Raw genomic sequence first — 22,843 nt, 5'->3', positions numbered from 1 at the left:
TCTGTGTCTTGTAGGATTCCCACCTTGTAGGATTATCACTGGTGTTTTAGGGTGCCAAACAATTATTATAATAATATAAAAATTATTTATATAATTATTCCTATGATGTAAAATCCATATAGCCTTTAAATGTACTGTATAAATGAAAATGAATATTTCAAAAGTATATTTTACATTACACTATAGTATAGGACAATTACAATACTTTTGTCCTAATTTCTTCACTTGCAAGAAATAAACCCACACGAGATTACCATGCTGATCACATAAGCAAAGCGCACACTTTTCTTTAAATCACACTGCACAAACAGAATGCCTGTTTTAAGCAATATCAAGCACGTGCCTCGTTTTCTCCATTCTACTTCCGCTATGCTCTCCTCGGTTGACGGCGCAGTGGAAAAAGGTTATGAGAATCTGTCTCCTATCGAAGAAGCAGTCACCGTTCATCTCTGCCCGCCCACTGCTGCTGGTTGGAGATCTAGAGCGGTACACCCCTCGAAGCCCTGCCAAACACTTCAGCCCTTGGTGGACGCGCTTTCACAGCTTCCGGTCAGGCTGCATCAGCTCTACACACCATGGCGGAGTTACAGGTCTTTCAGGCTAAACTTATCCGAACCATGGACGAGGCTGGCCTGAACCCTGTTGCATTTCGTGACCTGCGCAGCGCCACAGACCTAGCACTGCGTGCTACGAAGGCTACCGCTCAAGCGATTGGCAGAGGCATGGCTAACCTTGTTGTGCTCGAGCGCCATCTTTGGCTGAACCTCACAGACTGATTCACCTATCTCCAGCACTGGTCTCATCGGCTCGACTGTGAAAGGGTTTTCAGAACGATTTACTGAAGCACAGAAGTCTTCAAGCTATGAGACACTTCTTGCCCAAGCGCCGCAGCTCTGCCTCGAGCCGCCCTAAGAGCACGCTGCCTCCTCAGCCATTGCCTCGGGTCTCTCAGCCCCGCCCTGCGGCTGATGCGCAAGGGCCCCCGACCCAGCATTGCGTTGGACCCTGTACCTCCGAAGACCTCCAAGCAACAGGAGGAAAGAGAGAGGGTCAGAGTCTCGCTCTGGCCTAACCGCCCTCGAAAAGAGCTCATCTAAATCTCCCACCTCCCTGTTTAGCTCAGGCGGCTGGGGATTTTTCTATTGTAGTCAATAGGCTCGTTGCGCTGCATGCGCCCCTACAAACAAACGCTGTTTTTACAGCGGCCCAAGTAAAGAAGAAAAAAGGAAGGTTTCAAACACACAAGACCCGGGTAACCGGTCCCCCTTCTCTAGGCGGCCCTCCCCCAGTTATCACTCTATCTCTGTCCAACAGGGCCAAGGCCTGTCAAGCCAGCCCCACGGAGAATATGTGCACAAAACACAACATAAGAGTATTAGGTCCCCCTATGCTAGGCGGTTTCATTCAAACCCTAGCCACAAGGGCCGAAGCCTGGCAAGCCATCCCCGAAGTGTCGAACTGGGTTTTGAACATTATGGAGCGAGTAGATCCCCGCGATTTCAGGCTGTCATTGAGACTTCGGTGAAAAGTGACGTGGCTCACATGCTTCGCACCGAAGTACAAAATCAGCTGGACGATAGAATCAGTTCCCCCCGCGCTGAGCCGATCGGGGTTTTACAGTCGCTACTTCCTTGTACCAAAAAACAAAGCCCTCATGAGACGGCCATTCAGAATGATAACTACCAAACAAATTCTCGCGCTAGGTTCACCCTGGGGATTGTTTTTTTACGGTGGATTTGAAAGACGCTTATTTTCATATTCAGATAACGCACAATCACAGGCCATTCTTGAGATTCGCCTTCGAGGGGCAGGTTTATCAATACACGGTCCTACTGTTCAGTCTGTCCCTGGCACCCCGTACATTTATGAATTGCATGGACGCAGCGCTTTCTCCCCTGAGGCAACAGGGTGCTGAACTATCTCGACGACTGGCTTATTATGGCTCAGTCGAAGACCGAATTATTGACACACAGATCCATGCTCCTCAGCCATTTGGAATGCCTGGGGCTCAGGATCAATTTTCCCAAGAGCAAACTGTTACCCAGCCAGAACTTAACCTCTTTGGGCACAGTTATCGACTCAACACTGATGAGAGTTCGGCTCACACCAGAGAGCGTTCTCTCTATCCAACAGCTGATAGCCTCCTTCAGGGTAGGTGCGCGTACACCTCTCAGGAGGTTTCAGAGGCTTTTCGGTCTCATGGCCGTGGCATCGTGAGTACTCCAGCTAGGATTACTGCATATGCGCCCCCTTCAGCAACGGCTAAAGCACCGTGTGCCAGCCCATCCGTGACGGTCAGGATGCCTGCACGTTACGGAGAACCAGCGCTGCATAAGAGCTCTGGTCCCCTGGAAAGCCCAAAACTGGCACCAGTAGGAAGGTTATTTTAACAGACGCCTCCAACCAAGGTTCGGGGGCGCTGTGGGAGGGCTAACCTGCGCTCTCTGAGACCTGCTCATGTCCCGGTGTCCAAAGTTTGGGTGCGGACATGCTACCTAGAGACAACACTCCCCCAGGCGAGTGGTCTCTCAACCCACAGACGATTCATCTGATATGGAGTGTATTCGGCAAGGCAGAGGTCGATCTCTTCGCCTCGGAAAGCAACACTCAACGCGAAAATGTTCTTTTTGAAGAACAGGGACGCGCTGGTCCATTCCTGGCCCAGATGTCCTCAATATGCATTCCCTCCAGTCTCTATGATCCTTCAGGTCATCAGACAGATCAAGGAAAGCGGATGCCCAGTCCTTTAGTAGCCCACCTCTGGAAAACCCAGGCGTGGTTTCTGGAGCTGGCACAGATGATGGACATTGTTCCCTGGCTGGTTCCAGTGAGGAGGGATCTCTTCACTCAGGCGAACGAGACAATTTGGCCCCCTCGCCCCAACTTATGGGCCCTCCATGTGTGGCCCCTCAACAGGTATCCTGGGACCCCCCAGAAAAGATCTTGAATACCATCACTGAGGCTAGAGGACCGTCTACCAGGCGCCTCTATGCTCCGAAGTGGTCAGTATTCACCAGCTGGTGCACAGCCAGGGACCTCGATCCCCAGTCATGTGAGGTGTCAGTGGCAATTTCCTTCCTACAAGAGCTTCTGGATGGGGGTCGCTCTCCATCCACGCTCAAAGTGTATGTGGCAGCCATAGCAGCTAACCATGCTCCTGTAAACCCCCCCGGGCCATTCTATACCGGCTTGGGGCCTCTCCACGGTCCTTGGGGCCCTGAAGGGTCCCCCGTTTGAGCCGCTGCAGTCGGCTGATCTTAAACCACTTTAGCTGAAAACTGCTCTGCTGCTGGCCCTGGTATCAGTCAAGTGAGTGGGAGATTTACAGGCGCTCTCTGTGAGCCCTTCCTGCTTGGAATTTGGGGTTGGTGACTCCAGGGTCACACTCAAGCCAAAGCATGGTTACGTACCCAAGGTGCTCTCAACTCCGCTCAGAGCGCAGGTCATTACATTTTCAGCACTTCCACCCTTGGAGAACGACTGGGAGGCTAACTTGCTCTGTCCTGTCAGAGCTCTAAAAATCTACCTGGAGCGTTCTGCACCGTTTAGGCAGACAGAACAGCTCTTTGTATGCTTCACACCAAGGGGTTACCGATCACAAACCAGAGACTGTCCAGATAGATAGTGGATAGTGAGGGGTTAATTATGGCTCGTTTCTGTGAGCCTCGGGTTGCTTCCCTAGGCTCCAGTTGGATTAGAGCCGGTTGCTAATAGTGTGGCATGTTACATTGCATCCCCACTGCGTATTAGCTACACAATATGAAATGACCGTTCTCAAAAGGGAACGTACTCGGTTACTAACGTAACATCGGTTCCCTGAGAGTAGGGAATGAGTATTGCGTAGCCTGCCGCACTATTGCAATCTGTTTGATTGCAATCGCTTCAGTCGATTTAATCTGTATATGGCGAAAAATAGGGGCTTCTTATAGGCATAAGCCACACCCATTCTGGCTGGCTTTGAAGTGCTCTGGTGCCAAGTCACCTGATTGGTTTGCGCGTCAGAGGCGCTTCGCCATAGAATGTGCAGTTGCCGCAGCACAGCCAATGGGCGAGCTAGACACTCTGCTGTGTTCGCTGTGCAGCTGCACTGCGTTTTAAAATAGGCTTCAATATTTCTAGAGGAAAGCAGTTTCCCCCACTGCAAATTAGCTACGCAATACTAATTCCCTACTCTCATGGAACAGAGGTTACGTTAGTAACCGAGTACGTTATCAGACATAATGGGCAATTTTTTTTTACATTTTTTTCTGTTCCATTCTTCTGTTTACAGGATCTACAGAAACAATCTCATATACAGTTGACGAGATTGAGTTGGCGACCAATATATAGTATAACAAAGTGCTGTAGCCTAGGCCTATTAAAATTATAAAAGATAAAAACATAACAAACCCAACCATAAGCTATAAAAATGCAATAGCCTATATCAAGTGTCTTCCATATTTCTATCGTTGTGGGGGTATTTGGCCCTCAAAATGTGGGTTAAGCAAGAACACACACACATAAATATAACAGACGCAGACGTCACGTTCAGTGAGGGAAAGTTAATTGTACAGGAACAGACACACTGCACTGAGTCGTGTTGAGCTCGGCGCAGTGGGCGCACGTGTCGTTCGTAAGTTCCGCCTCGGCGTGGGCGAGGTCCAGGCAGGCGACACAAAACTGGTTAAGGTCGGGTGGGTCAATGGGGCCCGCACAAATCGGGCATGTAGTAGCCATCGGATGCAGAGAAGAAAAGGATGATTAGTCATCTATGTGCAACTTTCACGATGACTTAGCGTGAAGAAAGAGATTCTGAAGTAATTGTCGCGCCCATGCATTTTATACTGCCCGCGGACCTGTCAGTATTTGCATGCTTCGCGACCATTGGCCAGCTGTCCCCAGCTGGCGTTAGCCCATAAGATTTCAGCAAAAGTGGAGAAGGGAGGAGTTCCCATATACGTCACAGCTGACGTAATGTTGACATAATCGGTTTTGATGAGGAAAAAATATCTATGAGTGCGGATTAGAACCCAGAACCTCTGACACGCTTGGCAAAAGCTCTGCCACTGGACCATTAAAGTATATATGTAAACTAGTCGGATCTATGTATTTATTAACGTAAAAATTCTTGGCACTAACAAACGACAAATTAAACCCAATGTACTATTTAAATCGATTGCTGGACATTGTAATGTTATTGTACATACATGTGATTTACTATTCAGCATATTAGCAACCTCAATAAAATTTGTTCATTTTATGAGAATATTGAGAAGTGCAAAAATGCATAATTATTAACATATGGACTTGGCATACTTGTAAACATATATGCAAATTTGCCAGAGAATGATTTTCTCATTTTAGAAGAGGACAATCTGTTTAATGAGCCATTTCACAATACCAGATAACTACAGTACACAGTAATTGAGACAATGATCCTGTTTTCAAATGACACATGTGGTTGGTGAGGCATAACAGCTCATGAGCAGACCACTTTTGAAGAAACCAAATGCTGAAGGTCTGGAATCTGGATGTGTTGAGCAGCTGGAGGCTTTTAGACCATCAACGATAAGAAGCCATTAAGTGTCACTGAAATAATCTATCAACTCTTTACACTCTTGATTTCAATACCTCCGAACATGATTCCACTCAGAGGATGTCATTAACATTGGCCGCACTCTATCAGGTGTCTCCTCCAATGAGGCACGTTTGGGGACAAGCCAGTGACCAGATTTGCATTTAAATTGCTTCATAATGACCGTGTTTCAAGACTTCCAAGGTTTGGGCACTGATCAGAGCAGGTTCCCCTGTGAAATGACAACGTTAAAACTAATGTTCACAAGGATACAACTCATTTATTTAAACCATTGTCCCAGCTGCTGGTGCCTAAAGGGCATGTTTTGATAGGATTTCGGTGTTAAAATAGAAAGAAAGAATATGAATAATTAGAATATGATTTAAGATCAGCTATTGCAGTGAAACACCCCAAGTGTAAACACCAAACACCAGTAAAACACCAAACTTTTTCTCAAAAGTGTTTTCGGATTTATCTGAAACTTTAGTCCAAATTTCTGTGCAAACGCTAATTTTAAGTTTTAGATTTAGAAGTCATGATTAATAATTGAATTGCCAACATGAAACATAATGGACCCCATTTACTTTCTCAATGCATATTCCAATTTATTGTGAAAAATTCAGCTCAGCATTTTATATTTCACAGAAAAAAAATTGTATTTAGGAATTGTTTATTGTACCCCTCATTACGGTTTAAATTTGTTACTGAGATTCTCGATTCACTCAGAAATACGTCATATTATGACAGTAATATTGGCAGGCCTTAAATATTGCAAATATTCACACACAACCTTTCAAAAGATAGGGGTCAAAGTTTTTTTAATTTTATTTTATTAATACTTTTATTCAGCAGGGATGCATTCAATTGATCAAGAGTGACAGTAAAGACACATAATGCTACAAAATGTTTTATTTCAAATAAACATGATTTTTTTCTATTCATTAAAGCCTGAAAAAAAGTTTAATGGTTTCCACAAAAATATTAAGCAGCACAACTGTTTTCGACATTGATGAAAAGAAATGTTTCTTGCGCAGCAAATCAGCATATTAGTGAATGATTTCTGAAGGATCATGTGACACTGAAGAGTATTGATGCTGAAAATTCAGCTTTGCCATCACAGGAAGTAATTATTTTAAAATAGAAAACCATTTTAAATTGTAATAATTAAAAAATATCAATGTTTTGATTAAATAAATTAAGCCTAGATGAGCATAAACGATTTTTAAAAATCCGACCCCAAACTTTGAATGGTTGTGTATTCCCAAACAGTACTCTTTATTTGAGAGAAGAAAATAAAACTAAATGTGAAAATACCACCAAAAAGAAGTTAAAAAGATTGGGAAATTGCAGAAAATGGCTGACCTGATTATATTCAAACACCAAGGGACAATATGAAAAATGGCAACAAGTGCTGACTCGTGAAAATCGACCTGTACCACATTTGTGTGGGGGAAAATGTTGGATTAGACGCCACATGTCGATGTTTGGTGTTGAGAGGCAACACTTTCCTTCAGTTACTCAGCACTTTAATTCACAGACAGAATGTCTGGTCTCCCCAGAGCACTGGCACTTAGACACAGGCAGTGAAGCTGGACAGTAAAAGCCTCTGCAGACTCGGCCTAAGAGCAGGTTCACCAGACAGAAAACACACATCACTGTTCTCAGCCTGTTACGGATGCGCTTCCACTGGGGACACCATGCTCAAGAATGAGCCAGTGACAAAATTATTTCTGACAGGCCTTCCACTTTCCATTTTGCCCTTCATTTTGAGTGGTGCCTCTACAAATGAGCCAGCTCTAACAATAAAAATCGATAATGTACAATAGAATTATATATATTTAAAAGCCCTTCTGTTTGGCATCTCAGAAAGGCGACTTTCATTTACACATTATAGTGAAATCACTATATAATAATCACTGTGCTTATAAAATATCATTATGTACATTTATAACATTGATAAAAGGTACAAAACAATATGAAGCTGTCCATTTCATCCATGACGAAGTTTGTCTTAATATCCTTTGCTCCTTCATATTGATTGGGGTGGCGTTTCACAAACAAAGTGTCGTCTGCCACAGTGATTTGTATCCCCATCATGCTGGAAGCAGATCGTCTTTTCTGTGGTTCTGATTTGGTGCCATCAGGTCCAGATCTCAGTGGGGACCATGGCTTCTTTGGTGCCCACTGAGGGCATGAGATTCTCCTCACAGAGGAAGTCCAGAGGGAACTGGACCAGGAAGCCCCTAATCTTCTTCAGTAGCTCCTGAGCTTTGACAGTATCCTCTTTATCAAGACCTGGTTTGGACTGGAAACTCAAGAGCTCCTGTTTGTTCCTCACCAGACTGGAGGGCAGACAGCGGAAAACCTGCAATGCCACCACATCAAAAGTCCTCAGTTTTTTGCGGCTCGCATTGTATTTGGCGATGCAGCACAGATGACAAATTCTTTTTTTTAATGTTCATGACATTTTTTACAGGCAAAATTGGTTCAGTGTTGTTTAGTGTTAACTAAAAAGATTTAAAAAATTGTTACCTGAAATAAAGCTGCAATTTTAAATAAAGTACTAAAATAACTAAAACTGAACTAAAAATAATTTAAAGCTAAATTAGTCATTTTTGTTATGCATTTTCTTTTTTTAATATTTATATGAAAAATGGTCTATTATTATGCAAATCTATGTTACTGATAATGATGTTATTGTAGAAATGTGCAGAAATATTTGATAATTAATTTATTCTGTTTTACTAAACCTCAAGGAATCACACGCACCTTCTCGTAGATGGTGGCGTTCCGGGCCGAGATGCTCATCCAGACGTCTTTGTAGAATCCGTTACTGATGGGGTCACTGACATCAATGGTTGGATCAGTAAAGGCACCCAGAATGGTTCTGGTTTATGGAAAGACAAAGACTTTTAGCTGTATTCAGTTGTGTAACACTAGGATGGTTAACTTTCCATCAGATCTTACTTGAAGCACTCCAGTCTGAGCTGCAGAGCAAACTTGCCAGCCTGGTACTCTTGACCGTCCATCACTGATGCTGTGGTTTCAGAGTCCTCAAAAATCACAGCTACCTCGCTGTCCCTCTTCCCCAACATGCTGCGGTCATTGATGTTGGCAGAGCCTGTACATTTAAAAAAAAAATAATAATAATAATAATTTTGATTGGAAAATAGACAAAAAAAAGAATAACCGATAACTAGACTTTGCTTATGATGATGACACTAAAAATAAAGAAAGTTTAAAATAAAATTAAAATAATTTTAAAATAAAATTGATTCATATTTGAAAACATTATTAAAAAAATTCCTGGTAAAACTTTAAAAAGATCTATTAAATATGCCTAGTAGCATTAAAACACAAGACAAAGCAAAACAATTCTGAGCTGTATCATAAATTGCAATAACTATGTAGACACTATGTGCTCGACTGCGGGTTTGCTAAAAGGAATCGCACACGGATCATGACTCGCTTAATCGAACATATCAAGACAAATAATAATCACAGGCAAGAAAACAAGATTTTTTTAATACTCTGCGATTCAATTTGATTCATTGTTTAATACGTGATTAGATCTCGAAGCATTTAATTCAATAGCACACAAATCTTCCACCTACAGAATCAGAGATAACTCAATTTCAGTATGCGGCTAAATGTTCCCGTCTGCCTCCTCCTGATCTATGGCTTTCCTCATTGGATTTCTTGTATCTTCTTCAGAAATCTAAAGCTTTATCTAAAATGACAACTCGCTTATCTTTTATGAATTTCTTCCGCTCCTCATACAAAGTATTATTTGAACTTTTTTTTTACAAATGTGATATGTCTTTCAGTCATGTAAGAAAACAGAGGCATTGCTTAGATCACAGAGCAAACGTCAATACTGCACATCTGGCAGTGCAGTCATGTGTAAAATACACAGACCACAATGTTTTCCTCATTAGAACTCACTTCTTTTGGACACAAAAGTCTGTTGACCTCATTCCAAATTCATTATTTTAGTAAAATGACAAATGAGTGGACAAATGCGAAAACCAGCTATTTAGCTGCCTATGGCAAGCCGTTTTAACATTTAATCATTTAAAACTACTAGTCTCAATTTTCATGCTACTAGTACTTAATGGAATAGATACTAGTATATAAAAAATAAGTACTAGTATACTTATTCATTATCTAGTGCATTTTCTTTACATACTAGTACTTATTCATTAGACACTAGTGCCTCTACTAGTACTAATTCATTAGTTACTAGTACTTATTCATTAGATACTAGTACTTATTCATTAGACACTAGTGCCTCTACTAGTACTAATTCATTAGTTACTAGTACTTATCATTAGATACTAGTACTTATCATTAGATACTAGTACTTATTCATTAGATACTAGTACTTATTCATTAGATACTAATACCTATTAAATAGATACTAGAACCTATTTTGATAGTGACTAGTAATTATTCTTTTGTTACTAGTACCAAATATAATTTTTTGCCATTGACTTCTATGGGGATCTGTCATTCAGATATCAACTATTCAGTTCTGACTAGTGTGTATTCCAATTGTGACTAGTACATATATATTAGATACTAGTAGTTATTCATTAGTTACTAGTACTTGTTTTTTTATATACTAGTACCTATTAAATAGATACTAGTAGTTATTAATTAGCTACTAGTACTTATTCAATAGATACTAGTACCTATTTATTAGATACTAGTATTTATTCCAAATGTTACTAGTAAATTTTTTATTTTACTAGTAAGATTTTTAATTGAACTCTACAGTGGCTGTTCTGAATAATCTTAACATAAGACTAGGCAAGGCAAGGCAAGGCAAGGAAAGGCAAGGCAAGGCAAGTTTATTTATATAGCACATTTCATACACAATGGTAATTCAAAGTGCTTTACATAGAAGAAATTAAAATAATCAAAAGAAATCAGAATAATTAAAACAGTTATACTGTTTTAATTATTTATTATATACAGATATATATATTCTGTATATATATATATACAGATATATATATTCTGTATATATATTTTACTTATAGTAAAAGATAAAATACAGAAATAATCAAAAGAAATCAGAATAATTAAAAACAGAAAAAAGAATACAGTACAAACAGTCGGACGAACAGTGGCACAGTGCTCATTCATTAAATGCACAGTTAAACAGATGTGTTTTGAGTCTGGATTTGAATGTGACTACTGTAGGAGCACATCTGATCTCTTCTGGAAGCTGGTTCCAGCTGCGGCTGGCATAGTAGCTAAAAGCAGACTCACTATGCTTAGAGTGAACCCTTGGTATTTCTAGCTGATGTGATCCTAATGATCTGAGTGATCTGTTGGGTTTATATTCAGTGAGCATATCTGCAATGTATTGAGGTCCTAGGCCATTGAATGATTTATATACCAGTAATAATACTTTAAAATCAATCCTAAATGTAACTGGCAGCCAGTGTAAAGCCCTCAAAACTGGTGTGATATGTTCATATTTTCTGGTTCTGCTCAGAATCCTGGCTGCAGCGTTCTCTATGAGCTGCAACTGTCTTATGGTCTTTTTGGGAAGGCCAGTGAGGAGTCCATTACAATAATCCACCCTACTGGTGATGAAAGCATGCACAAGTTTCTCTAAGTCTTGACTGGAAACAAAACATCTAATTCTTGCAATATTTTTCAGGTGATAGTATGCTGATTTAGTTATTGCTTTGACATGACTACTGAAACTAAGGTCTGACTCCAGAGACACACCAAGATTCCTGACTTGATTTTTAGTTGTTTGACCCCTAGACTGAAGGTATGCGTTCACCTTGAGAAATTCATCTTTGTTTCCAAACGCAATGACTTCAGTTTTGTCTTTGTTTAACTGAAGAAAGTTTTGGCACATCCAATTGTTTACTTCATCAATGCATTGGAACAGAGAGTTAATGGGGCTGTAATCATTAGGCGATAGGGCTAAGTAGAGCTGTGTATCGTCTGCATAGCTGTGGTTTGGTTATTTCTCATTATTTGGCTCATTGGGAGCATGTACAGGTTGAATAGGAGTGGCGCAAGAATTCAGCCTTGAGGGACTCCGCATGTCATGGATGTCCACTCAGACTTATGGTCTCCTATACTCACATAATAACCTCCCTACCAAGTATGACCTGAACCATTTTAGGACTATCCCAGAAAACCCGACCCAGTTTTCCAGCCTGTCAAGAAGTATGTTGTGATCGACAGTGTCAAATGCAGGACTGAGGTCGAGTAGTACCAGCACTGATAATTTGCTTGTATCAGTATTTAAGCGAATATCTTTTATTATCTTTATGAGCGCTGTCTCTGTACTGTAGTGCGGTCGGAAACCAGATTGAAAATTGTTAAAGTATCCATTTGAGCTTAAGAATTTGTTCAGCTGATTGAAGACAACTTTTTCAATGATCTTGCCTATGAAAGGAAGATTTGAGATTGGTCTATAGTTTTTTAATATGGTCTTATCCAGATTGCTCTTTTTTCAGGAGGGGCTTGACAACTGCAGTTTTCAGGGAGGTCGGAAAACTCCCAGAGAGAAGTGAGGCATTTACCACTTCTAGGAGATCTGCTTCTAAGCTGTGTAACACATTTTTGAAAAAAGATGTGGGAAGTGAGTCAAGGGCGCAGGTTGATGTTTTTAGGTGCTGTACGGTTTCTTCCAAAATGTTACCATCAATTTCTTCAAAATCAGACAGTGACTACTTTCTCAGGCTGTTGTCTGATCTGCCTGACCCCAGCGCAACTCAAGGATGAGCTGATCACCTTTCTGATATTATTGATTTTCTCAGAGAAGAAAGAAGCAAACTCACTGCACTTTCTCACTGAGAGCATTTCACTGGGAATCTGGCTTGGGGGGTTTGTCAGTCTCTCTACAGTAGCAAAAAGAGTGCGTGTGTTGTTTATATTGCTGTTTATAATATTTGAGAAGAAAGTCTGTCTAGCTTTGCCTAGTTCCTTATTGAAAGCATGGATGCTGTCTTTGTAGATGTTATAATGGACTACAAGTTTTGTCTTCCGCCACATGCGCTCTGCTTTTCTGCATTGTCTTTTCATATTTTGCACTGCTGTTGAGTTTCTCCAAGGTGCTTTTTGTCTGCCACTCTTCTTCCTGACTTTCACAGGAGCAATATCATCAATTACTCTCTTAACTTTTGAGTTAAAAGAATCAAGGAGAAAATCAACAGAGTCAGCAGATATGCTTGGTGTTAAAGATATAGCCTTCATAAACAGTACACTAATGTTCTCATTTAAGCATCTCTTCTTGACAGACACAGATCTAGCTTCAATGGCAGGAGAGATCAATATATCAAAGAAAATACAAAAATGATCAGACAGTGCTACATCCTTAATAACAATCGATGAAATGTTTAGACCCTTACTGATAAGTAAATCTAGAGTGTGTCCATGATTATGTGTGGGTCCATGTACATGCTGAGTCAGATCAAAAGTTTTTAAAACAGTTTTAATTTCTTTTTCCATATTGGTTTCTGCATTATCTATGTGAATGTTAAAGTCTCCAGCAATGATAAAACAGTCAAACTCTGAGGAAATTGTTGATAACAGTTCTGTAAAGTCATCAGCAAAGGCTGGAGAGTATTTTGGAGGCCTGTAAACAATGATAAGTAAAATGCGTGGAGCACCTTTTAACACAATACCCAGATATTCGAAAGACGGGTAATTCCCAAATTATATTTGCTTACATTGATAGACATCTTTAACCTGTTAACCGTTTCCAGAGCGTCGGCGCACTGAAGCGGTTTTTTTTTTATTTAGTTCAAATTTACTATCAGATTTAATGTTATACCTTGACAAACTATACATCATTAAAAAGATATAATACTCAAGATTCAGTATTTGACCACTATTGTATTCTGAGAAACTTATAGTGACAGTTATGTCTTAATTTGTGTCAGGAGTTATGAAATGGAAAAATGAGTCGATACCTTTAATATGAATTATGAGCGTCAGCTGGTCCATTCATAAAAAACACTCCAAGCTGTCATCATGACAGCGATTCGCAAAACATCGTCCCTCAGGGCTTTAGCTCAAAAATGTGCAGACTTGGAGAAATATTGATATATTCTCATAGATTCACATCATATTTCTATAGACAGGAATAATATTTGTTGAATTTATACCCAAATGCGTCGATGTAATCATTATGATCGCTTCTTACTGAGATGTGCTGTGTTTTCAATTCATACCAATAGCCTGAGGGCGCTATATGCACAATAACAGTCCATATATGGATCACGAAGAAGACCCATAGTCATGTGACATTCCAGGACGTCACTGATACAGAAAGTAGATGACAGAGATCGCTGTAACATGCAGATAAAGATGTTTTGAAGACAATAAACATGATTGCTATGATATTTGAGTTACCTGTGTTCTTCAAGCCATGCCAGGTATTTCATAATAATAGATTATATTTATAATGCAATGCTAATCGATATAGATTTCATCATCGTGCAGAACACTATAAATAATAAATTTTCTGTCGGATTTTTTTTATCTGAAGCCAAATTAGATCACAGAAGATTATTTAAAACATCCGACTTGCGTTATAAAGTAAGTTTGGAGCACAAACATGGTTTCAATCTCATAAATGGTCGTGTATTGATGGTGTGCTAAGCTAACATGCTAGCTAGCCCAGGTGCACCTGCCACCAGCAGTTATTGTTTTATGATTTTTTTCTAAATAGGAATGCTTACTGAAATGTTGCAGTGCATTTGATACCAGTTTCAAATATTTAGTGAGAACTTTGATAAAAGAAATTAGGGTTTGAAACCCTATGAATAGCCTGTGAATAGCCAGTCGTTAGTAGCTATAATGCAGACAAAAGAAATGCATATTTAGAGCCATAACCAGTCTGGAGAGGTGTAAATGTGTGCAAGGAGAGACTGACTCTGAATGGGGCTCGTTTGCACCACAAAATAATAGAGACAATAGACTGAATAGATGACTCAGAAGATGACTAAACATCAGTTTGCATTTTAGAGTCTAATCAAAATAAAGTAATTTGACATGATCTTGAAAAACATTTAACTAAATACAGAGTTTTAGACTTATCATTTTCAGATTTTAAATATAAAATGGTCACACATATGGCTTTAGCTGCAGTGCATTTCTAGATTGCTCCAGGGCCAACTTCAATTTTATTTTTATGAAGATGTTTCATGAAAGTAAATTTCTAATAACTTTACAAAACTTTGAAGCTATTTAAACTTTTTTTTTCATTATGACAATAATTATTTCTACATTTACAATAAACTACTAGGTGTCAGCTTTCAAATGAGATCATACTTGTGCTTTTAGTGCAAAGGGTTCATGAACTGTATCTGTTTAAGTTTGGGTATGCCATTTCTGGGGATTTTTCAAAAGTGGCCTTGAAGGTTAACAGGTTAAAAAGAGCAGCTAGACCCCCACCTCTTCTGACAGCTCTGCAGACACTCATAAAAGTAAAGTTAGGAGGGGATGTTTCATTGAGGACTGTTGCACTGCAGCTGTCTTCAAGCCAAGTTTCATTTAGCAACATAAAATCCAGGTTGTATGTGGTTATTAAGTCGTTGACTAGAAGTGATTTATTTTTAAGTGAGCGGATGTTTAAAAGTGCTAACTTAACAGTCTTACTTAACAGACTAGTAAAAAAGCAGTTGTGACTAGTAAGATAAGAATAGTTACTAGTAACAATTGCAAAAGATACTAGAGTGTCTAATAAATAGGTACTAGTAGCTAATTAATAGGTTCTAGTATCTAATGAATCAGTACTAGTATCTATTTAATAGGTAATAGTATCTATTTAATAGGTACTAGTATCTAATGACTTAGTACTAGTATTTATTAAATAAACACTAGTATCTAGTAATAAGTACTAGTATCTAAAAAATAAGTACTAGTACCTAATGAATAACTACTAGTATATAATATATATGTATTAGTCACAATTGGAATACACACTAGTCAGAACTGAATAGTTGATATCTAAATGACAGATCTCCATAGAAGTCAATGGCAAAAAAAATTTTTTGTTACTAGTAACAAAAGAATAGTTACTAGTGACTATCGAAATAAGTACTAGTATCTAATGAATAAGTACTAGTATCTAATGAATAAGTACTAGTATCTATTTAATAGGTACTAGTATCTAATGAATAAGTACTAGTATTTATTAAATAAACACTAGTATCTAGTAATAAGTACTAGTATCTAAAAAATAAGTACTAGTACCTAATGAATAACTACTAGTATATAATATATATGTATTAGTCACAATTGGAATACACACTAGTCAGAACTGAATAGTTGATATCTGAATGACAGATCCCCATAGAAGTCAATGGCAAAAAATTATATTTGGTACTAGTAACAAAAGAATAGTTACTAGTCACTATTGAAATAAGTACTAGTATCTAATGAATAAGTACTAGTGTCTATTTAATAGGTACTAATATCTAATGAATAAGTACTAGTATCTAATAATAAGTACTAGTAGTAACTAATGAATAAGTACTAGTACCAATTTTAATAGGCACTAGAATCTAATGAATAAGTACTAGTATCTAATGAATAAGTACTAGTAGCTAATGAATAAGTACTAGTAGCTAATTAATAAGTACTAGTACTTAATGGAATAGATACTAGTATCTAAAAAATAAGTACTAGTAGCACGTTAAAATCAAATGATGTACCATAGTGTTCCACAAGGGGGAGTATAAGGCTCTAGCCATAAGGAAATTATGCACTTGCTCAGTGAGTTACTCAACACCTACAGAGAAAAGCAGGCATAAAAAAAACGCTAATTATTTCTTTCAGCAAACTATAATAATCTTAACTTACCAATAATGACAGTGTTGTCATCAGCGATTAGCAGCTTGCTATGAACATAGATGAGTTCAGTCACCAGTCTGCCCTCCAGCTCCGCATGAGTCCTCAGACCACAAATCGAGATGTAGTTCATCCATTGGTCATCCACTGTGGGGGTGTAAAGAGAGACTCGGGTGAAATTCGGACTGTACAACACTCTACCTCACCAAAAATTTTTGTTGAAAAAGGCCCTACACAATAAAGGCTGACAATTTTGCCATTTCAAATCTTAAGCAGGTCAGAGAAATACTGGGAGTTCTGAGTTTAGCACAACAGCTTCATAAATTTCCCCCCCAACTCAATATTGGCACAAGTCCTACTGCTGCCATCCTCTTACTCAGAGACTATTTATAGAGACATGCCACTTACTCAATCCTCAATACAACTATATAGGGAAAACTCGTAACGCCAAAGATGGCGGTTGTATGAACATGTCCCGCCCCTCCCACTGGAAAGCCAATCGTCTGCCTTTAACAGTCAAGCCGGGAAACATTTAAGCCTATCGTCTGGTTCCACTGACGCATGCGCACAGTTGAGGTTTGCGACAGTGGAAAATACGTTACTGTTAGAAAAGGCGGCAGATTTGATATGCAGTGTATGTGTGCGTTGTGTAAATATCAGACATCCCAAGTGTCTACCGCATATTTATAGCGGCTCCCTGATGCCCGCAAATTAGTTCAAATCTCCCAGAATCTAGAGCGAGCGAGCGAGAGCTCACACATACTGTGCTTCAAACCGTGCAGCGCGCGCACGTCAGAGAGGGAGAGAACCCTTGCGCATGCGTAGTAAAGTGTAACCTGTGGAGAAAAAGGCGTTTTAAACCTTATTTTGGGGCAAAGTCATCAAACTTTTTCAGCGATTTTTATCATATTTTACTGCTGTTTCTATACATGCAGTTTTTATGTCCCGGTGACCAGTGAATGTGCAGTTCTGACTCTCTGCCCATTCATTTAGATAGGAGCCTGGTCTTGTTAGTCCGAAATAGCTGCCCGGAGGCGTTGCCAAGATGGCGGCCGAGTGGCATGACTTGCCTAAAAGGACTTTGTCTTACTGTATTTATGTAACCATTTGGCACATTTCGAAACACTAGTTTCACTAGTCTTACACGTTGCAATGTTGTGGTAAACCACAGAAGAGAACTCCCTGCCACCACAGAGTCAGGTTCACATTAAACTGTCACAATCACATCATCATATCACACCTTCTCTAACATACGACACACAGAAAGAGAAAAAGAGAGATGGAAACAATCAGACTTACTTTCTTTCTTCAGTTGAGTGATTATGGACAACTCTCCTCTGTTCATGGTCCTAAAAAAAATAGACATTTAGGCCATGATTAGGTAGAGAAAAAATGTTTTTTTTTAAAATATTATCGTAACATTATAGCAGCTAGTTGTGTTCTCTGAATGACTTGACATTATTCTGTTGGTTAACATGGTATCTTCCAAAAAGAAAACTTATAAACCAGTAAGCCTGCCTTCCCATAAGAAACATGTAACAGAGCTAAAGCACATGTTAAAAAAAAAATCCTGTAAATAAACCTTGCAGCAGTTTTCCATGTTTAATACGACTTAGAAACACTGCTTATTTCTATTTATTTTCCAGACGAGTGAAACGAGCATTTTACACTTGGCTGTGTCTTTAACGTGTGTAATGGAATGAATTGGTAAGCTGGCACTGGATACAAAGGTTGCACTGTCTAGCACGGGTCATTATCCTCACATCAGCGCCATTTACAATTTTCTTTGACAAATGCCCCCTTTCATCCAAATGATATGCAGAGAGCGAGATTGGAAGGTTATCGTTGAGGATGAATATGCCTGACTGCAGGATGAAAGCAGGTTTGTCTCGTAGATCAGAGCTTCCTCTCTGATATAGTTGAAAGAAGCTGTGAAGCTGTTTAGCGTGTTGTTATAGCGTGTTTTTTTTTTTGCTGTTACCAAATTGTTATGCTGTTCTGTTGCCTTTAATGTGTTTTGAATTTGGATACTGCCCAACATAATGTAACGTAACGTGTGTGTGTGTGACCTGTGCTGCCCTTTCTTTGCTCAAAGACACGTGCACAGTAACGATTTCATTCCTACCTGTAGTTGAAATGCATAACAGCCTGGAGTGCATTTCCTCCACCTGTGGTAATGTCTCCCTCAAATCCAGGAAGCAGGGGAGTCACCACATACACACGGAACTTTTTATTCTCCCTGTGACAAATTACAGCAAACATCAATCCCAATACACCCGTGTAAACACACATATGCTTATTCTTAAATCATTTACCCTCACTTCCATTGACATTAATGGTAAAACATCTTTCCAACCCATTTCTCTTTAGCAGCACATCTTTGAGTTCAATCTGTGTGCTGCCTGCATAATTATACAGTCATTACGAATGGCTCTTCTCCCAGAGAGCACATGCCAACACTGTTGCAGCACACACAACAGCGCAGTATTTCAGTATTGAGGGCGATGCCTGGAATGACGAAATGAAGAGTGGCGCGCCCACAGCCCGTGTCTGGCTCACATCAGTGCAGTGGCAGGTGCTAACTTCTCATTAGCCGTCAGAGCGCATTAAAGACAGGCCTGTCACTGCAGCTGAGCCTGCATGCGTGACAGCAGCGGGGAGAGACTCGTGCCTCCTGTAAATCAGATACTTCTCAGGGAACGACAGTTGCCGGGACTCCATTAGCATTGGTGGAGTAGAAGGTGGTAATTTACTGTCGATCTCACATGCTTTTATTGAAGTTCAGCTATGCTAAACTAATATATCTGGGTAATGTTGATGTATACAAGAAAGATGGGTTTGCTTGCATGTGTTGATATGCATGTGTAAGGGTGTCAAGCACCTATTTTTAAGTGGGTCAAGACCACCTAACATGATAATCTGGTTATACAATTTTTAAGCTAGTAATGGGACTTAAAATTACATACACAATTCAATTGGAATTATAGTTGATCTGTGCATCCTTTATGGACATTTTTGTCTTTTTGATCACTTTGCCTATGTTTATGCTAACTGCATACAATTTGGCACAGGAGTGTATTTTTATTGGAATTTTACTATTTCACACCCATTTCCTTTAATAAAAATGTTTGCACTATGTACACAAAATGCTTCCACTCAGTGCCATTTTTGGACAAAAATGTCCACAATGAAACCGCAATTTTTAATCCCAGGGCCATTTAACTATAAAATGATGTAGCTAATCTTTGTTAAGAAGCTTTCATTCTGTTGGCAAGACTTCAAAATTTAAATTTTTACTATTTTTAACCAGATAATAAAGAAAATACTCGCTTTATTCCTGTTTTCTGCTTTGGCATATTATAGAGCCAATTGGATAAATTATGCAGCGATAATTGTGTGGGTGTGTTGGTATGGAGTGTTGTTTGTATGCGTGTAATAAAAATAATGTGTGTGTTTGTAATATTTGAGAGAGAAAAACTGCAAATAACAAATCCATCCACTGTGTGCACCAGTGGAGTTTTGCTCCAATGTGGTACTGCGCCCAAACAAAATCTTACTGAAAGCTAATTTTTTGAGATATCAACCTCAAATTTAAAACACCTTGTTTACATTTATGGCTTTGATTTTCAAGCCATTCAACATGTTTCATAAAATATACATTTTATATAAAATAATGTTCATAAATCATTTTCATAAACTTAAACCAATATAGCTATTTTTTGGTTTTACTTTTTAAATTTTACTTCAGTAATAATCTGCCAAAGGTCTTCTTTAAAATGAGACCAAACTTAAGTCTGTCCTCCTAAGCTTCAAATTTTTATGACAGTTTTTTGACACGGACATTTTTGTCCTCTATGGACCTATGTGTAACTTTTTTTAATTGATGCACAAGGGTTAAAAAAAGTTAACATAAAATTGCAATCATTTTTATTTTTAAATAAAAAAATTAAAAAATAAAAATTTCATTACCTTTAAAGTAAATGAATTGCTTCTGGATTACACATCGTTATTTTTGAAGTAGGTTTTCTATTTTCACCTAAGCTGAACAAATCCTTGTATTTGCTCAGCAGCAGTGCATTCCATGCGCCATGCTAATAAATGCTGAGTTGTCATTACTGAAATAGGCCTATATGCTAAAATGTATAAAACACTTTTTTGTTACAATAAATGTGCAAGACTATTACTTAAAAAAAAACTCCTCTAACTGACTAAACTCCACTGGTCCAGTGAATGGTGATGAATTACAATCAGTGTTAATGCTTTAAGATTCACACACTTACTTGTAAGCTCTGATAATTCGCTCGATAATGGCATCACCAATCTTGTTGTAAACATGTTTGTTATCGGCACAGCTGATGAAGAACTGGTTCTGAAACAAAACAGGAACAATCAATTCAGTTTAACAAGCATGTTACAGAGTCAGGCGAATAGTTGCATATTTTACTTCTGCTAAGTTGCGACTTGGGCAAATAATGGCACATTTCTGTAATCACGTAGGCTATGTTATTTGTGGCATGAATTTTAGACAGTGTGCCTCCCCTTTGAAAAAAACAATAAAATAGACTCCACTAATTGGTCATCATTTTGTCACTACTTTGCTTTGATTGCATAAACTGCGATATTCTTTTAATAAATGAATAAATAATCAAGTTCTAGATTTATTTATTTATTTTGCTTTCCTGAATGTGCCATAAACACAACTTTTATTGTTTTTCCTTTACAATTGTGTTCTTCTCTAATTAAATCATGTCCTCAGAGTGAGGCAAAGCTAAAGAAAATATTATTTTTCTTTTCTTTTATCATTATTATTATTCTCTTAAGTTATTTTAAAATGCATTTTCAATTATATACATTTTATTTATTTGTTTTTACTCTGTGAATATCCAAGACATGGTTCTTCTAGAATTTCCAGTGTATATCAAGGGAGGTGCCAAGAATGTTTCAGATAACCGCTACTCTATGCCATTCATCAATAATATGAAGCAACTGAAATGTCAACAGTGTTTTATAACATAACTACAATGGTTGTCAACACATTTGAAGCATATCAGTGAATGCTCACAGACAGCATGAAAGGGAGATTGTGTACCTCAATGTAGATGAAGTGCTTGCTCTTGGCAATGACCTGAATATAGGCATTATGAATGGACTCCTCGTGGTGCTTGATTCCTGCCGACCAGTCTGCTGCCGACCGCAGAACCTAAGAGACCATTTACATTTATAGCCATTTTTATAGCCATTTATGGCAAAGTTACTTAGTGTTCATTCAAGGCATCCATTTTCTTTTTATCAGCAGGCATATGCGTATTCCCTGGAAATCAAACCCATAATGTTCCTGGTGTTAATGCTCTAATAGTTACATGTACAGCAAATTATGCTTTCTCACCTGGACTTTGGTCTGGACAGAGTCTGGCACTTGATACTTCAGATCATTGCCTGTGCTGTGAGATTTGGGCAGTAGAAATGGGTAGGAGAGTGATCTGTACTTTGGCTTCATTATCTAAAGGAGCAAAAAGTCTTTATTGTGACAGAACCGAATAATGCTTCATCAAATGTCAGAGCTTCACAAAGCGAATTCAGAAAGCTGTCAAGCATAAACGAGATTTTAATTGTGCAGGTCATGGCCCAAGCACAGGGGTGGTAAATCTCTCACCTTGGTGAAGTTCCAGCGTTGTATAAAGTGCCTGGCCACATCCCTGGCTGCTTTCCCATGCACCACTGAGGAGATGTCATGCCAGGGCATTCTGGGGGTTGTGTACCTGTCAATAAAATCTATAGTCGAGCACAGTGTTAAAAAGCAAGATCGTAAACATCTGAAATACATTGAAAAGACTGCGTTTAATAACACAATTAACCTTGGATAACCCAGATTAATGATCAATGAAGTTAAGAAAACAAAAGCCGCCAGGCAGTAAACATGTGGCTCACCATCAAAAGGCTTGTCTAGCTGAACCCAGTCTTTGTAGACGAAGTTGCAGTAGTCTTTTCCATGCCAAAAGCGTGTGTTTCCCATCAGCTCTCCCACTCCTGTCTGAAGACTGTGCACTGAGCCACTCTCTGCACACACAAGACATACAAACTTATCAAAACACAAAAAGATCTTTTGTAATAAATGACAATTACTTTCAAATCTACTAATTTTACTCAGCTACTATACAAAAAGTTTTTTTTTTCATGAAGAGAGATACCAAAAGCAAACTGTACACAAATAAACAAAGTATGTAAGAGAATGAAGGCTAGAAAATAACTAGCAAATAATATAAATATTAATACAAAAGAGGTTAATATAAAAAACAGTGTCTGAATTCAAACAAAATAGTTCATAAAGAGTTTAAATATAGACAGTGATTTACTTGTAATTTAAAAAAAAAAATTAAATTTAGATTTTTTAAAAGTGTGGTCTCTTTTAAATCGTACTGTATAAGCTGAAATATGTACATATTGTGAATGAAACAA

At 38.7% G+C, this 22,843-nt stretch overlaps 1 protein-coding gene across 1 annotated transcript in view; it reads right to left on the bottom strand.

The window, feature by feature from the left end:
• Nucleotides 1–5,337: 5,337 nt before the first annotated feature.
• Nucleotides 5,338–22,843, bottom strand: part of pld1a (phospholipase D1a) — a 36,479-nt gene continuing 18,973 nt past the window's right edge. Inside the window, exons 16-26 of the mRNA XM_077228159.1 lie at nucleotides 22,316–22,444; nucleotides 22,041–22,159; nucleotides 21,774–21,887; nucleotides 21,477–21,587; nucleotides 20,668–20,756; nucleotides 18,513–18,626; nucleotides 17,687–17,736; nucleotides 16,400–16,534; nucleotides 8,522–8,675; nucleotides 8,324–8,441; nucleotides 5,338–7,919 (exon numbers count right to left, since the gene is read on the bottom strand). Coding sequence (XP_077084274.1) covers nucleotides 7,695–7,919; nucleotides 8,324–8,441; nucleotides 8,522–8,675; nucleotides 16,400–16,534; nucleotides 17,687–17,736; nucleotides 18,513–18,626; nucleotides 20,668–20,756; nucleotides 21,477–21,587; nucleotides 21,774–21,887; nucleotides 22,041–22,159; nucleotides 22,316–22,444 — 1,358 coding nt within the window. The 3' untranslated portion in view covers nucleotides 5,338–7,694. The remainder of the gene's footprint in view (nucleotides 7,920–8,323; nucleotides 8,442–8,521; nucleotides 8,676–16,399; nucleotides 16,535–17,686; nucleotides 17,737–18,512; nucleotides 18,627–20,667; nucleotides 20,757–21,476; nucleotides 21,588–21,773; nucleotides 21,888–22,040; nucleotides 22,160–22,315; nucleotides 22,445–22,843) is intronic.

The sequence above is a fragment of the Siphateles boraxobius genome, unplaced genomic scaffold, assembly GCF_051911475.1.
Source record: "Siphateles boraxobius isolate OS27281-9 unplaced genomic scaffold, OSU_SipBor_1 1, whole genome shotgun sequence".
Classification (NCBI taxonomy): Eukaryota; Metazoa; Chordata; class Actinopteri; order Cypriniformes; family Leuciscidae; genus Siphateles; species Siphateles boraxobius.
This window is presented reverse-complemented; position numbering and strand designations above follow the sequence as displayed.